Source organism: Notamacropus eugenii, chromosome 1, assembly GCF_028372415.1.
Source record: "Notamacropus eugenii isolate mMacEug1 chromosome 1, mMacEug1.pri_v2, whole genome shotgun sequence".
Taxonomy (NCBI): Eukaryota; Metazoa; Chordata; class Mammalia; order Diprotodontia; family Macropodidae; genus Notamacropus; species Notamacropus eugenii.
In genome coordinates, this window is record NC_092872.1 from 443,151,921 (window position 1) to 443,167,793 (window position 15,873).

Genomic DNA, 15,873 nt, shown 5'->3' on the forward strand with positions numbered 1-15,873 from the left:
TGGGGGTGGCATATATGACACATATTCATTGATATTGGGGAAGTGGCTGTTCTCTCAGAGTGAGCATTCTGCCCAATTCAGGTTCTAATACTCATTTTGATAATGATTTTAGGGGAAAAAAAACTATCTTATAGGGGAAAGGTAAAAGTATACTCAGCTTCTTACAACAGAAAAAAATTATGGAACTTCAACTTTGCAAACTATGAGGTTATCAGTAAATTATGCTTCAAAAGAAAAATACGAACTAAACATACAAGCAAAAATTACAATAAACTATATTAATAAAAGGGTTTCTTCTACTTATGAAGGGATTCTCCTCAAATGAAGGAGTTGTACTTGTAGTTTCAGTATGGGGCACAGAATAAGTGATAAATGAACTCGGTCGCACAAAAGACCTTGGTCCATCCCTTAGTATTACTGCTACATGAAGAAATTCATACATCTAAATAAACTGAAGTATTAGTCAGGTTAACAACAATCACAGTGGGCCAGGAAATACCCAGAATATTCTGAATCTCTCTTTCTTTTGGACTTCTTCCCCAAAAGAAGTCCAAAAGACTTCTGTGCCTAATGGGCTTTATATTTCCTAGTTGCAATGACAAGATATTCTTTTGTCTATAGTTACAACTGGCGTTGTATCAGCATCTATTTTACCACTATGAAAAATAGCCAGAAAGGCCAATTCTTCAAGCTTCAGCTCATATAGATCTCTTAATAAAGGGGTTCCTTTAATTATTGGGTTCTTCTGCTTATGTTTGCAACACAAAACATTCCCTTATATAAACATGCTCCATACCAAAGTATAGGGCACCAAATGGAGACAATAAGCAGGAGAAAAGTAAAAGCTCTCTAATTCTGGCATGTATAAAAACTGCTCTTCCTCTAGACTATAATTTCTCTCTTATTCCCTGGCATTTAAATCCCTTCAGGCTGTGTTTATTTTCCATGGTAGCCCTAACTCTCTTCTGCATAATGTGTACCAATTTGGGAATGGAATTTAGCTTCTTTTCTTGAAATTGCCTTCCTGTGTTAATTTCACATGTCAGCCAATGATTCATCCATTGTTGCTTAAAAATTTTAAATTGCTGAACAGAATTTCAGACCTTTTAAAAGTGCTTTCATTGATCCAATTATATGTTGCTCAGTAAGTCAGTCCCCTTTGCAAATGGGCTAAAAACAAAAGTCTTTAAATAGTCATATTCCAGAAGGAGGAAATTGGTATCTCATTTTTAAAAGGAGAATCTCTATACTATTCTTTAGCGTTGGGGGAGGGAGTAGGATAGGCCATCGCTTCAGTCATCTGGCCTCCTCTGTGAAACAAAGACTTCAAAAGTAAGGGCTTAGGGCAGTTGGCCAGTTTGTAGTAGCTAAGAGACAGTTCTATTAACACTTGCCAAAAATATAGTCCCTTCATTTCCCTTAGCTTTAGTTTGGGCTTCCTTAAGTTGAGGACTTGAGAATCCCTAACATCCCATCTAGCACTTACATTCTATGGTTTAAGGTCCCTCCCAGCTCTAACATTCTGTGTTCTTTATTCTAACATTCTATGGTCTAAAGTCCCTTCTAGCTCTTGTATTCTGTGATTCTATGATTTCAAACCTTTATGCTTGACAGAGAAGTAAAATTTATTTATATAGACCTAAAAGTGAAAAAGCTAGTCAAATAAATGGAAGTTACATGTCATTTCATTACATGAGCTCCCTGTTACCCCCAGGATAAAGTCCAAACTCCATGGTCTAACATTCATCAGATCATGGATTTATAGCCGGAAGGGACCTTAGATATCACCAAGTACAGTTGTATCATTTTACACATGAAGAAACAGAGACCTAGAGAGGTTAAGTGACTTTTCCAGGGTCACAGAGTTTAATTGTCTGAAAAAGGACTTTAATCTAGGTCTTTCTGATTCAAAGCAGATCACATTCTTCTCTGCATTATGCTGCTTTTTAAAAATTTTTGTAACATGTAATTGATACATTTTTTTATATCATGATATTTCTGAATATAATCTTCTCTCCTCCCATACCCAGTGATCTATTTCTTGTAATGGAGAATAAAAAAGAGGGCGAACAAGCAGTTAATTCAACAAAATTAACCAACATACCAACCATATCTGAGGGAGGATCCATTTTCTTTTCTCTTCCCTGGAGTCAAGCTTGGTTATAATAATCACAAGGTACTTGGTTTTGTTTTTTGTTTCTTTCCATTTAACAATGTTGTTATCTGAATATATAGTTTTCCTGGTACTTGCTACTTCATTAACTGCATCAGTTCATATGTATCTTCCCATTTAGCCTAACATTCAAGGCTTTTCACAATCTGGACATAACTATGCATTTCTACCTTTTCTTTCACTGTTCTTCATAAATTCTCTACTCTAGCCAAACTAATACTTTTACTCAGCTCTGAATATGTCCTATTCATGTCTCTGTCCATCCCATTCATTCCATCTTAAATACAGTTTCCACCTTTCACTTATTTGAATCTAACTCAATCTTCAAGGTGCAATTTCATCTTGACCATCTCCATGAAATATTCCCTGACCACTCCTACTCACAATGATCTTTCCTTTTACAACTCATAGAATTTGCTTTCTGTACCACTTTCTTGGTATTTAACTACATAAGTTAAGTGAAATTGCTTGTACTATTGCCTTTTCATCTATGAGATTGCTATAGCCTGGGGTGTGCTGGTAAATGATTAACAACTGACTTTTTCAAAATTCAGGACACACTGTTAAGTTTAATCTGTATTATTAACATTTTTCTATCACTTTCTTAAGTCTAGACAACCAAAACAATAAATTATGTCCTGATTTGTAGTGTTTTCAGATTTTTGAGGTTTAAGTGCCTACATAGAAAATTTAATAACCAGCTTTCCCAAGCTAGTACCATCTGGCCTCAGTATACCTCTGGCTGTAGCTAAATAATTCATCACCTAGTGGGCAATTTCTGATAATAAGCCTTGGAAAGGACTTGAGAATAAAGGATATAGCCTCAGAAAATGTAAGAACATGAAGGCACCCTTAGGGACCACCTAGTCTCACTCCTTAACTTTACAGATGAGTAAATTGAGGTAAAGGCAGGTGAAATGATTTGTCCACAGTCACATAGGTGGTAAGATCTGAAGCCAGGTCCTGATTCTAGAGCTAGTCTTCCTTCCACTGCCTGTGCTGCCTCCTTAGGAGACCTGATCTAAAGAGGCGACTCCCAGGCAGAACTGGCCCATCTACTGTGACTCATCACTCATATCAGCACCCCTTCCCCCAAATGTCTTCCCTTACTACAATATGTATTTTTTGTTTTGCTTTATTTGTTTTATTACATTTTTCAGAAATTTAACAAACTCATTCAGGGCAATAAGCCTCCTCATTTAGCAAACAAAATTCCACTGGAAGCCACCAATCATACCAATTCACTGGTGTGAATTATTTCAATCAGATTGCTTTCCTGCTAACACATACCTGAGATCTACTACACAGAGAAAATGAATAAGGGTAAGGGTGGGGAAGGAAGGAACAGAGGCAGGCTAACCTGGGGCAGAGAACTTTCAACACTGTGAGGAGCTCAGAACAGCATCACGGTACAGGAGGTATTCTACTAAGAAGTGGAAAAGGCTGTAGAAATAGAGCTGGAAGGTGGCCAAAGCCATTGCCAATCACTTAACAATAGATACCAAAAAAAGGTGTTTGATTAAAAAAAATACACATCTGTTAAAATTCCTAAAAAACACAGGAATGAGTGTATGCTTCCTTAACATGGTAAATACTAGCTATCTAAATAAAATCAAGAGCCAGCATTATATGTAATAGAGAAATTCTAAAGGACTTTCAGTTAGATGAGAGATAAAGCAAAAATGCCTATTATTGTCATCACTATTATTTGACATAGTATTAGAAATGTAAGTAAAAGCAATAAGACGAGAAAAAGAAATTAAGGGAATAATCCCAAGCTAAAAAAACAAAATTGTTGCTTTTTGTGAATGATATGATGGTCTATTTACTGAACTTTTAAGATTCAACTAAAATTAATTGAAATAAATAGTAACTAGCAAAGTTGTAGGATATAAAATAAATTCGCAGAAATCATCAGGCTTTCTGAATATTACCAACAAACCTCAGTGGGAGGATATAAAAAGAGACAATCCATTTAAAACAATAAGTGAATGTATAAAATATTTGGAATCTACCCACCTACACACACACATAGGAACTACAGGAATACAACTATAAAATATTTATTAGCGAGGTATTTATGGTTATCATTCTGTGAAAATGTAAATTAATTTACAAACTATATTTCAATATAATTGGCATTTTATATATTTACAACATTATTCTGAAAAGATACATGCTTTGTCAGACTGACAAATGGGTCCATGATACAAAAAAAGTTAAGAATCCTGAAGGAATAAAAGGTCAAGAATCAAGGGAAATAATTCTTTAAAATGATAAGAATGGTGTACTAGCAGCTGTAGATCTCAAAATACACTACAAAGCATCAATCACCAAAACCATTTGGCATTGGTTAAAAGAATAGAAAAGGAGATCAGTGGAACAGAAATGATATACAACATACAGAAACAAACGAACCTAGTAGCCTAGTGTTTGATAAACACGAAGACTGTAACTATTGGACTAAGAACTCACTATTTGTCAAAAAACCTGCTACATAAACTTGAAATTAGTCACAGAGAAATTAGATTTAAATAAACATCTTAAAAGTTCCAAATAGACTAAGAACTACATACAAAAGTTTACAAGCAAGAAGATCCATGTTTCACAATTATGGACTAGGGAAAAGTTCATGATTAAACAAGGAATAGAGAGGACCAAAGAAGATAAAATAGACTACTTTCATTACATAATATTGAAAAACTTCTGCACAAACAAAATAGATATAATTGTGCTGTAGTTTATTTCTTTGATGAAGGAATAATATCTAAGATATATAAGGAATGGATTCAAATGTGTAAGGACAATTTCAGTCTTTTTTTCAGTCATGTCCCACTCATTCTGACCCTATTTGGGGTTTTCTTGGCAAAGGTACTAGAGTGGTTTGCCATTTCCTTCTCCAGATCATTTTACAGATGAGGAAATTAAGGAAAATAGGGTTAAGGTACTTGCTTAGGGTGACACAGCTTATAAGTGACTGAGATCAAATTTGAACTCGGGACGATGTCTTACTGACACAAAGTCCAAAACTCTATCCACTGTGCCATTTAGCTGCCCTATAAGAACAATAGTCATTTCCAATAAATAAGTGGTCAAAGAATAATGAACAGGCAATTCTCAAAAGGAAAAAAATCCAAGCTATCAATAGTCATGTGAAAAATTGTTCCAAATCATTTGTAATAAGTGAAATGCAAACTAAAACACCTCCAACATTCTGCGCCACACCCATCAAGTTGGCAAAAAAAAAAAAAAAAAAAAGAAAGGAAAGGAATGGGGAATAAAATTATTTCGAAGGACAGGTACACTACTGCATTGCTAGTAGAGTTGTGAATCAGTCCAATCACTCTGGAAAGCAATTTGGAATTATATCAAAAAGTCACCAAAAGGTGTGCATTCTTTGACCATACTAAGTCTATATCCCAAAGACGTAACAGAAAGAAGGAAATGACTCATGTATATATATATAAAAAATCGTAGCAGCAGTGGTTTTCATTGTTGACAAAGAATTGGAAATGAAAGGAAGTGGCTGGAAATGGAACTTATAATGGAAACATTTGGGAAGTGGTTGAACAAGTATTACACATAAATATAATGGAATATTATTGTACTATAAGAAATTATAAAAAAGGATAAATTAAAAAACTGGGAAGACATATGAACTAATGAAGAATGAAGTGAGATCTGAGAGAGCAATTTATATAATAACCACAACACTGAAAAAAAATTTTTTTAAAAACTTAAGAACTCTGATCAATGAAATAATCTGTGGAGTCACCTCTCTAGTTCAAAGAAGAAGCATAATAATCACTGCCTGACAAAGATCTATATTCTGTGCCTATCTTATAAGCACCTAATTATTTACATGTTGTCTTTGCCTCTAGAATGTAAGTACCTTGAGGGACTCTTTGTGACTTTCTTTGTGTCTCTAGTGCTCGCTATACTGCTAGGCACATAATGAGTGATTAATAAATGCTTTTAAATGATCGACATGTTCAGAATGAAATATACATTTTCAGACATTGTCAGTGTGTGAATCTGTTTTGTGAGACTGCTTATTTGTTACAAGTTTGTTTTTTATTTCAGAAACCTTGATAGGAAGAATAGGAGGGATGGTGACGTCAAATAAAAGGAAAGAATGGATGGTCATTGTGGATTTTTTTTTAATGAATAGAAGGAAGTTCAGAAAGGGACACAGAAAAGCAGAAAACTACTATATTCTCTCAAATAATGAACAAACTATATATAATAAAGATTTGTGGTTTCATGCACAATCCTCTTTTTCTGTCTTATGGATATGGAAATGCTCACGTTTCTTGGTATTTATAAAAATTAAAAAGATAAAAAGACAACTGCTACCTACTCAAAATGTTTAATTAGGACCAGCTCTGCACAAGAGAAAGGAGGAAGCAAATTTTCTTTCTAAGCTCATCTTTTCCTTCTTTTCCTTTTCTCTACCCCTCTTTCCCCTACATTCTCTCTTCCCCTTCCTGTTCCTTCCCATTTACTTCTCCCTGGCTTTTCTCCTGCATTTTGTGTCTCCTGTCACCAGGACTCAAAATTCAAGCTTACAATTTTTAGTATTATAGTTTAATTATATTATGGATAATGTTGTTTCAATGGAACCACCCAATCAATAAGCACTTATTAGACATCTACTAAATGTTAGATACTGTGCTTGGTGCTGGGGATTTAAATACAAAGATGCAATCCCTATACTCAAGAAGCTAAGTTTCAAGCAACTGATTTACAAATGAACTTTAAGGAAATAATCAGTCCCAAACTGAGGACCACTTAAATACTAAACTCTAGTGCTCAGGAGTAGGGGTAAATTTGACTATGTTAAAATCTGGTAACTAGCACTTCCTATTCACTAAAACAGATGTCTAGGTATTGATAATTGTACATGCTTTCTGTAACTATTTAAGATGTGCAAATTGATTTCTTTACAATGATTCTATGTTAGACAGGTAGCCCCATTTTCAGATGATAAAACTGAGGTTCAGAAACAGATCAAGTCACTTGGATATGGTTATGCATCAGGTAAATGTTGGAGCCAACAATGGAAACCAGAGCTTCTGATTTGGGGTAGTATGGCATGGTGTAAAGAGCCTTGACTCTGCAGTGACAGGACCTGGGTTCTGGGCCGTAGTTTCTTTGTTTTGTTTTGTATAACATGGATAACATGAGGAGGTTGGGTTAGATGGTCTCTGAGGCCCCTTTTCAGCACTAGATCTATGACCCAATGACTTCAAAGCCAGTGTTCTCTTTTTTTGGCTACTTCTACATCCAGTGTTTGAACAGTCTATGTTTTAAGGTCACTTCTAACTCTAACTGGCTATGATAAAAATAGTAACAATAACGGCTACTCAGATTTCTAAGTCTTTCCAGATGTATTTTCCTCTAGAGCAAGGGTAGGGAACCTGTGGCCTCAAGGCCACATGTGGCTCTCTAGGTCCTCAAGTACAGCCCTTTGACATTTGTTCTGTGAAGTTTGGATTCTGTCAAAGGGCCACACCTGAGGACCTAGAGGGCCACATGTGGCCTTGAGGCCGTAGCGTTTCCCACCTGCTCTAAACTTTCCCCTAAATAAGTCTGGTTGGTACCCTGAGTCTTATTATCCTAATTCTAAGGTAGGATACTTACAAACATGCCTTTTATATCCTTTTGAGAGGGACATGTTTTTTTTTTTTCTCCATGCAGTCTTAATAAAATTGGATTTCAAGGGAGAAAAATGGAGAAGACTTAAAAATTAGGCATGCATATTAGCAATCATGTCCAGAGAGGTTGTCTAAGTTTTTCTTTGTGTAATCTGAATTCCCTTAACGTAGAGTTGTTGTCAAATTTCATTACAGTACTTTAAATTTCTCTTGTCATTACCCAATTCCCCAAGCAGAGAGTCAGGCAGTTTGCAGTGGTGTTTCTTCTATAAGGACTGGTTGTTTACTCATCATTCTACATTTTTAAAGTGATTTCTCCCCTGCTGATTCCACAAGATGTCTAAAGGTCTCACAAGTTCAAGAATTTGAAAATCTGAAGACTCAGATTAGAAGGCCACTAGCTATATTCACATTTCTTCTATGCATATTTAGGGCATGTCAATTAATAAGAAGGAAACGTAGCCACTAGGGAACAGAGAAATGCTTGCTTTGATTACAGTGACTTTGCTAGTAGTGACAGCACTTACTGTTCCTCATCAAGGTCTGCTCAAGACAACAACAAGCATATTCTTTCTCTCTCTATAACACTGTACAATTGAAACAGGCATAAAAAAATCTTAGAAATAAAAGGGATCTTGGAACGCAGAATGTTAAGAACACAGGCCACAACTTGTTACACTTGTAAAGACCTTAGCATATAGGGCTAGAAGCAAGTTCAGAATTTTAAGAAAAAGACTATTAGAGCTAGAAATGACAAAACATAGAATGTGAGAGGTGGGGATGTTTAAAGGAAGTTACAGGTTATATAGCTTAACACATTCTTTTTATAACCCTTACCAATCATTTTCTGTATAACAGCCCCATGAAATAGGGAGTTAAAATATCATCTTCTCTTTATTTTTAAGGAAACTAAAGCTCACCAAATTGAAATGGCTTGCATAAAATTATGTGGGTAGTAATAATAACAATAGTAATAGTTGAGGGTCAGCATAGCACTTGGCAAAGTTTTCAAAGATTTACAAACTACTTTCTACATATTATCTTATTTGACCCTTAAAATAAAAGGATATGGGAAATGGTATTATCCTCATTTTACAAGAGAAGAAACAGAATTAAGGAAGGACAATGACTTGCTCAAGGTCATGAGACCAGTCAGGATTGGAATCAGGTTCCAAAGCCAGCTCCTCAGATTGCAACTGCAGCACTCCTCCTCCCATGATGTCATGCTGATTCTTAGTTCAAAAGCTATCTGAACCTTGGGAGCTAGCCTCCGTGGAAGCCTAGTTAATTGTAAATCCCAGCCTATCTCCATGACAAGCTTGTCATGTAAGGTTTGCAAAAGCATCTTGTCTTTGGAAGCTGACTATTGTTTTAGGCCAGCTCTATGGATAATAACACAATTATCACATCCACATCCGTAACCTATTCACTGAAGCTGAATAGTTCTAGATGTGACCAATTTTTTGAAATAGAAGAGGACTTCCCAAAATTCCAACAACATATATTTTAGGCCCAATCTCCTCTTATTGTTACCATCCTGAAATAGAACACTTTCCACCTTACCAAGAAGTCAGGGCAGTGAGAGAGATTGTTCTACGAAATGAGGCTCCACAAAGGTTATGCTTAATCCTGCAAGGCAGTCAGTTCTCAAAGCTTCATACATATGGATTGTTGGAGCATGAGCTAGGAGGATAACCTACAATTTCACGCTACCAAGTTAATCAGCTCCTGTAAGGTTGCTGTAAATTTGACTAGAAAACTTTATTCCCCCACACATACAAATGATCCTGGGGCCATAGACACAGACAGACTGGAAGGATTTGAGATGATTTCAGATGCAGATAAGAAAGCAAGGATGTAGGATGTCCCATAAGAAACACTGGAATACCTTGATATGGGATAGGAAAAGAGGCAAAAGGCTGAATTGATGTAAGAGGTTGTTAGCAGCATAGTAGTGGAAAAAAACAAGGGATGTGGGAGTCAGAAGATCTGCTTTGTGACTCCAACTCAGCCACTTGCCACCTGTGTGACCCCTGAAGAAGTTGTGTTCTCTCTCAGAGCTGACTTTTTCATCTATAATGTGGAAACAATAATAATTGCCCTGTGAGCCTCACAAGGTAGATCTGAGGAAAGTCATTTATAAACCTAATTGTGCTTCAGAAATGTTAGTTATTGCTATTAATATTATTCTACATTTACTTTAGTGCTATGTAGACTATCCTCAGCAGTGAAGCAATAGCCAGAAGCAAATGAAGCCTTCTCTAAGGGTGATAACAATTCATATTTATATCGAATTTTAAGGTTGGCAAAGACCTTGACCAGTAAAATAGCGTAGTATTCTAAGACTAAAAAGGCTCCTGCATTTTATAGGTGAAGATACCAAGACACAGAAGGGTGAATAATTTGTCCAAGGTCACAAAGCAAGTTCCTGACAATGTGACTGAGCTTGTGTAAGCTTTTGTGGTAAAGCTCAGATTCAACCAAGACTGCCTGTCTGACAAAATAAGTGGGGGCTCTGTCCTTCCCCTCTGGTGAAATAACATCCACACAATGTACTGGTGGAACCAACCCAGGAACTCACCGTATTGTACCCTAATAACTCGCACTTGTCTGCATTCTAAGATTTAGAAGTGTTCGAGGTAGAGATAATGGAAGTATCACTCTGTCCACCAACAGAGGATGAACTAACAGATTCAGAGAAGGGAAGTGCCTTCCTGAGAACCACACCACTATCAAGTGTTAGAGCTGAGTCTGGGACGACTCAAGACCCAGAGCTCTTTCCATGACATAGGCTCATCCATACCACCCCCCTAGTTCTACTTCCTCCTAAGACTGGCTGGTAATGGGAAATAGAATATGTTTCATGATACTGCTTTTAGCCAGGCCACTGAACTAACAGGAAAATCTCTGACTCCCAGGATAAATGTAATGCAATCACACTAAAGTGAAAGCAGATGAATTCCTCAATTAACAATGAGTGCAATGACCAACTTGTAACGTGTTGTGTTACAAGGACAGAACAATAACAGTAGTTTACATTTGCGTAATGCTCTATTGTTGCAAAGCACTTTACATACATAAGCTCATTTTGTCCTCCAACATCCCTGAGAAGGAGGCGGGACAAAGATATCATCACCATTTTCTCAGTGAGAAAACCAAGGACTAAAGAGATGCCACCTCTATAAATAAAAATTTATCACTCATTCTTTATTGTCCTCATTTATTTAACATGAATCCAGTGTTGGGAAGATAATCTAGGATTTGGTATTTTAACAGTTTCTAATTTTTCATTTAGGTGATACCCTCCTGTTAAATCCACCATCTGTGAGAGCTGGAGGTCAAACAGTTCACCTCTCATCGTGCAGCCTGAAGGGAAGTGAGGTGTCTAAGATCTCATAAAAATTTAATTCCTAGGTTTCCTGATTCCCAGAACAAAGCTCTATCCACTAGAACACAGAATTATTTTTTAGAACTGAAAGGGATTTTAAAACACAAAATATTAGAGCTAGAAGGGAGCTTAGAATACAGAACAATCATTATGTATACTATGATACAGTAGAAATCCTTGGAATCATCTCTGTCGTTTAACATATGGGGAAATGAAGACCCAAACTTGTGTGTGGGGAAGCAGACAATTCAGTACTATATTTCATGTCTTCTATATCTATAACATAAATGATAATGATCATGATGATATATACATGTATATGTAATATTTTAAAGTGCCTTCAATGTTTGCAGTGTTTTACATACATTATCTCATTTGAACAACATTTCATATGACTGCTTGAGTTGTAAGGTTTGGGAGCCAATTTGGAAACTCGTTCTTTCAAGAGATACCAGGCAAAAAACCTGAGAGAAGACAATTTTTTAAATGTCACTATGTTCTTATCTTCTATGCAACACATTAGAGTCAAAATATTTTAAGACTAGTCCACTAGATTCAGTTGGTTAGAATGTGGTGCTAGTAAGAATAAGATTAGGGGTAAAGTGAGGAATCATGGTAGAATGGAAAGGGCATTGATAAGAGAGTCAGAAGAAATGGGTTCAAGTCACAGCTCTGCCAACTTATTTGCTTTATCACTTTGTGTAAATCACTTTGGTCTTCAGTTTTTTCCTCTATAAAATAAAGGGATTGAACTAGATGATTTTCAAAGTCCCTTCTAGCTTAAACATTTTGTGATCCTGATCTCACAGTAGATACTTTCCACTGATATAGATCCACAACCATCCATACCTTCTCAACATTTTGTTCACAACTCTTGTTCACATTTTCCTGCAGATCCTCCATAGAGGAAAATCACTTTAAGATGCTGAAAGTCTTCTGGTTTTTTAAAATTTTATAGAATGTCTTGAAACACTTAGAAACACCATCTTTTAGTTGTGATCCCTTACACGCACCATGGGATTATCCTAGCTCCTTTTCTGATCAAACCGGTTTCTAATGGTATCACAGGTTCTTAGAGGTAGAAGGAATAAAGATGATTAGCTAGTGTGACTCTTTCCTCCACAGATAAGAAACTAAGAGGAAGTGGGCTTCCTCTTAGAGTACTCTGGAATCTGAGTGAGGGAACCCTCTTCTCTTTTATGCTTCTTTCTCTGAGGTATTACGGTCTTTCAGAGCTTACTGGAGGTCTTTGCAGAAGATGGGGAATGAAGGGGTGTTATGCTACTAGCAATGTGCCCCAAACTGCAGGAATCAAAAAACACATCTATAACTTCCCTTCTGTAGGCATATTTCTCTGTGTAAATACTTTATAATTTTATATCTTATAAAGATTAAGGTGTCATAATTATATATATAATCTCTGTTTAAAATCTTTGCTATTTAAATATTTTTTAGTGGTCTTACTGGTATCTATTTGTTTCTCTGGTAGAAAATAAAGCTTCAAGATTGTAAACAAACAGACAATATCTGTGGTAAAATAAGTTCCTCAGAAAACAGTTCTGGTATGATTAAAACAAAAGAAAACCTAGACCATAAAAGAGGGCTTGTTGTAGTCGTTGGAGGGCAGATGTAGTGGTTGACAAGGTACCAACTACATGGAGATAAGGCAAATAACTGATTAGGAAGGATGGAGAGTGAGTGAGATCTTTTACAAAGAGATAAACAGGTAAGGAAGTAGAGGTAGTCTAATTGAGAAAAGGCTAATTTTTTTTTAAACTAGTCATCATGGGGAATTTTACCTCAGCACAGAGATGTTGTTCATGACTAGTTAGAGTTATTCTTCAGTCACTTGGGTAGGGATCAAGGAGCACCAGAGGGAATAATGACTATTCTGGCTTATGTGGAGTCATCTGGAGTCAATTCCAAAAGCTTAAGCATGAGAATTATTAATTGTATCTAAGCCAGAGAAATACAGTGAACTAGAAGTATGGGACAAACTGCTGGAGGAATTTTTGAAGCTAAGAGAGCAGAAAGTCCTAGAACTTCTCTGACTGTAGACTCAAGAATTTAACTCCAGTGTAAAGATTCTGTGTGAATTAGAAAGAAATATTCTATACAAAACTGGGGAAGAGGCCAGGGCCGGAGAAATGTAATCTACAAGCTCTTAATGTGTAGGGAGGCTGGATTGTTTTTTTATCTTTGTGTCCTTAGCACTTAACACAGTGCTTGAACAGAGTAGGTGCTTCATAAATGTTTATTGAACTGAATTGTTAAAAGTTTTTACTAGAGTTAATTTTACTGGAGGTGATTTGGCAGATGGTTGTTAAATTTGTTCCGAGCTAAAATCTCCCTAAGTAATTAGTGTTTATTTTGATAAATAATCACCTCTTTTTACAACGCTAAACCTGGGAATAAATGTGATATTACTGCTAAGATCAATATCGATCCTGCATGTGTGTAAGTCTTTGAATGTTTGTAATGAGTGCACAAGTCTATGTTAGGAAGTCTCATTTTGTTGGGGAACACCAAAGAAGCCTGTTAACATTTTCACACGAGGCCGATGTGTTGATGGGTTTTGCTTGACTTAACTTATTTGTTAAAATGATAGGCTTCTAGAAAAAAGAATAAAACATTTAAAAATATTCAGAAGAAAAGAAAAAAACATTTCAGAAGAGGACATAAATCATAATTTTGTTACTGCCTTGTTAAATTTAACGCATACTTTTGAAAAACACTAACAGCAGCTCATAGGTTTATATATAATTTTTTTTGTTCTTTGCATATTGAAATGATCAAATTCATAATAAAAAAGACAATTTAATTGTCAAAAAGCCTCAAATTATTTAAAAGATTGACTAATATCAACTCTCTAATTTAGAGATTACATTTATTTTCCCTAAAGTGTACTTTTGGAGTGGGTGAAAAGTAGGCACTTAATGAATATTTTTGTTTGACGGAGTATGTGACTAGATAAAAGCTGCAAAGGTAATTCCTTGCACTGTGGTACCAGTGCACTGACAACTACAAAGAATAATTAAGGGATTGGATTCCTGCAATAGTTAGTGAGCTTTTCCTTCTATAAAGAGAAGGCAGAGAAGATTACTTTCATCTTGTCTATGACTTTCACATGCACTTACAAATGGTTTTATATTGGTTACATATATCTATATTGATTTAGGGCTATATAGATATGGATATATATATGAAACTATAGATAAAGATCTATATCTTATTTCCCCCTATAGAATTCAGCTTCCAAATGGCAAGGACCCTATCATATTCATCTTATCATCTTCAATATAGACACTTGATAAATACAATGGTAAGATTTATAGCTAGAAGAGCCTTTAGGGCTCAGCTTGTGTAACCCCCTCATTTTACAAATAAGGGAAAAAAGGCCCAGATAACATAAGTGACTTGCTCAAGGTCACACAGATAGATTGTTCTCTAACTATATCAGGCTTTTCACTATTGTTGGATGAGTTTGGAAAGGCTACCAAATAGAGATCAAAAATGATACTGAGTCAAAATCCAGGGACCTTCTACACTTTTGTGAAAAGAAAGGCCACAGTTGATAGATTATAAGCTCTTTGAGAATAGCGACCATATCTTATTCACCTTTGCCTCCCATGTAGCACCTATAACTTGCACATATTAAGTACTTAATAAATCTATGCCAAATGACCAGAAGCAGCCCAACTCATGACATCTAATCTCAAAGAAAATAAAAGAATTATTTCTACTTAAAATATCATCCAAGTTACAGATTTATACCTATTCATGTACTATATCCATTCCTATATAGGCCCCATCATTCTGACTGAGATAATATGGTACTTATGGACTGTATCCACTTATAAACTACAGCTAAGTACCACTAAATATGATGGAAGCTGCTCAACTGGTGAATACCTGACTATGGAAAACTTTGAAAACTGAAGCTTCGATGGAGACATTCTGCCAAAAATGGATGGGAATCTGGATTTTCTGTCCATAAAGATATCTGGAAAGCTGAAATCAAAAAGTAGAGTGAGCTATTGAGCAAGTCAGAAACATGATATTTTATAGTAGACACAAGATTGTCTTGAATGTTTATCTTGCTCTTTGACCTTGGGCAAGTCACTTCCTCTCTCTGTGCCTCAGTTTCCTCCTCTCTAACCTGAGGTGTATGGACTAGATGCTCTCAAAGGTAAATGTCTTTTAAGTCTAACAGTTAATCAGCTGCACCCTGGAGTGCTTCATCCCTGGTTGGACTATAGAACTTTGGGAATAGGAGGCTCAAAATTCACTCCTTTATAAAGCAAAAATGGGTTATCCCCTTCTTCTATTCTGTCAGCAATCCTCAGGACTTGACTTGTCGGTATCTTTAATTACTTCATTGTTGCCAACATACTCCTCACCCCTAAATTCTTCTTTAATCACATTGCATCCACTTCTGATACAGCATCTATATAGCCAGAGATAGGGATGTGTCTTCTATGACCTGGAGATTAGAGGCCACTCCCAGAAGGGTACAGGGTCAATAGATAAACCAGGCAGTAAGCAGAGAAAAACAGAGCCATGTCTCACAGCTCTGTATCCAAGACCACTAGTCACTTCCCTCAGGTAGCTGCCTCCTCCCAGGAATTCAGATCAGGCAGATTTGATTCTCTAGG

General features: G+C 36.1%; 1 protein-coding gene across 10 annotated transcripts in view; it reads right to left on the reverse strand.

The window, feature by feature from the left end:
* Window positions 1-15,873, reverse strand: part of TTLL11 (tubulin tyrosine ligase like 11) — a 268,011-nt gene that overhangs the window by 89,894 nt on the left and 162,244 nt on the right. For 7 of the 10 annotated variants that reach the window (XR_011972101.1, XM_072631816.1, XM_072631811.1 and 4 more), the window contains one exon: window positions 15,131-15,229. The exons of the other annotated variants lie outside the window; for them this stretch is intronic. Coding sequence is in view for 6 of the 7 variants with exons in the window: in XM_072631816.1 (XP_072487917.1) it covers window positions 15,131-15,229 (99 nt within the window). In the remaining variant the exon portion in view is untranslated. The remainder of the gene's footprint in view (window positions 1-15,130; window positions 15,230-15,873) is intronic. 10 annotated transcript variants of the gene reach the window in all.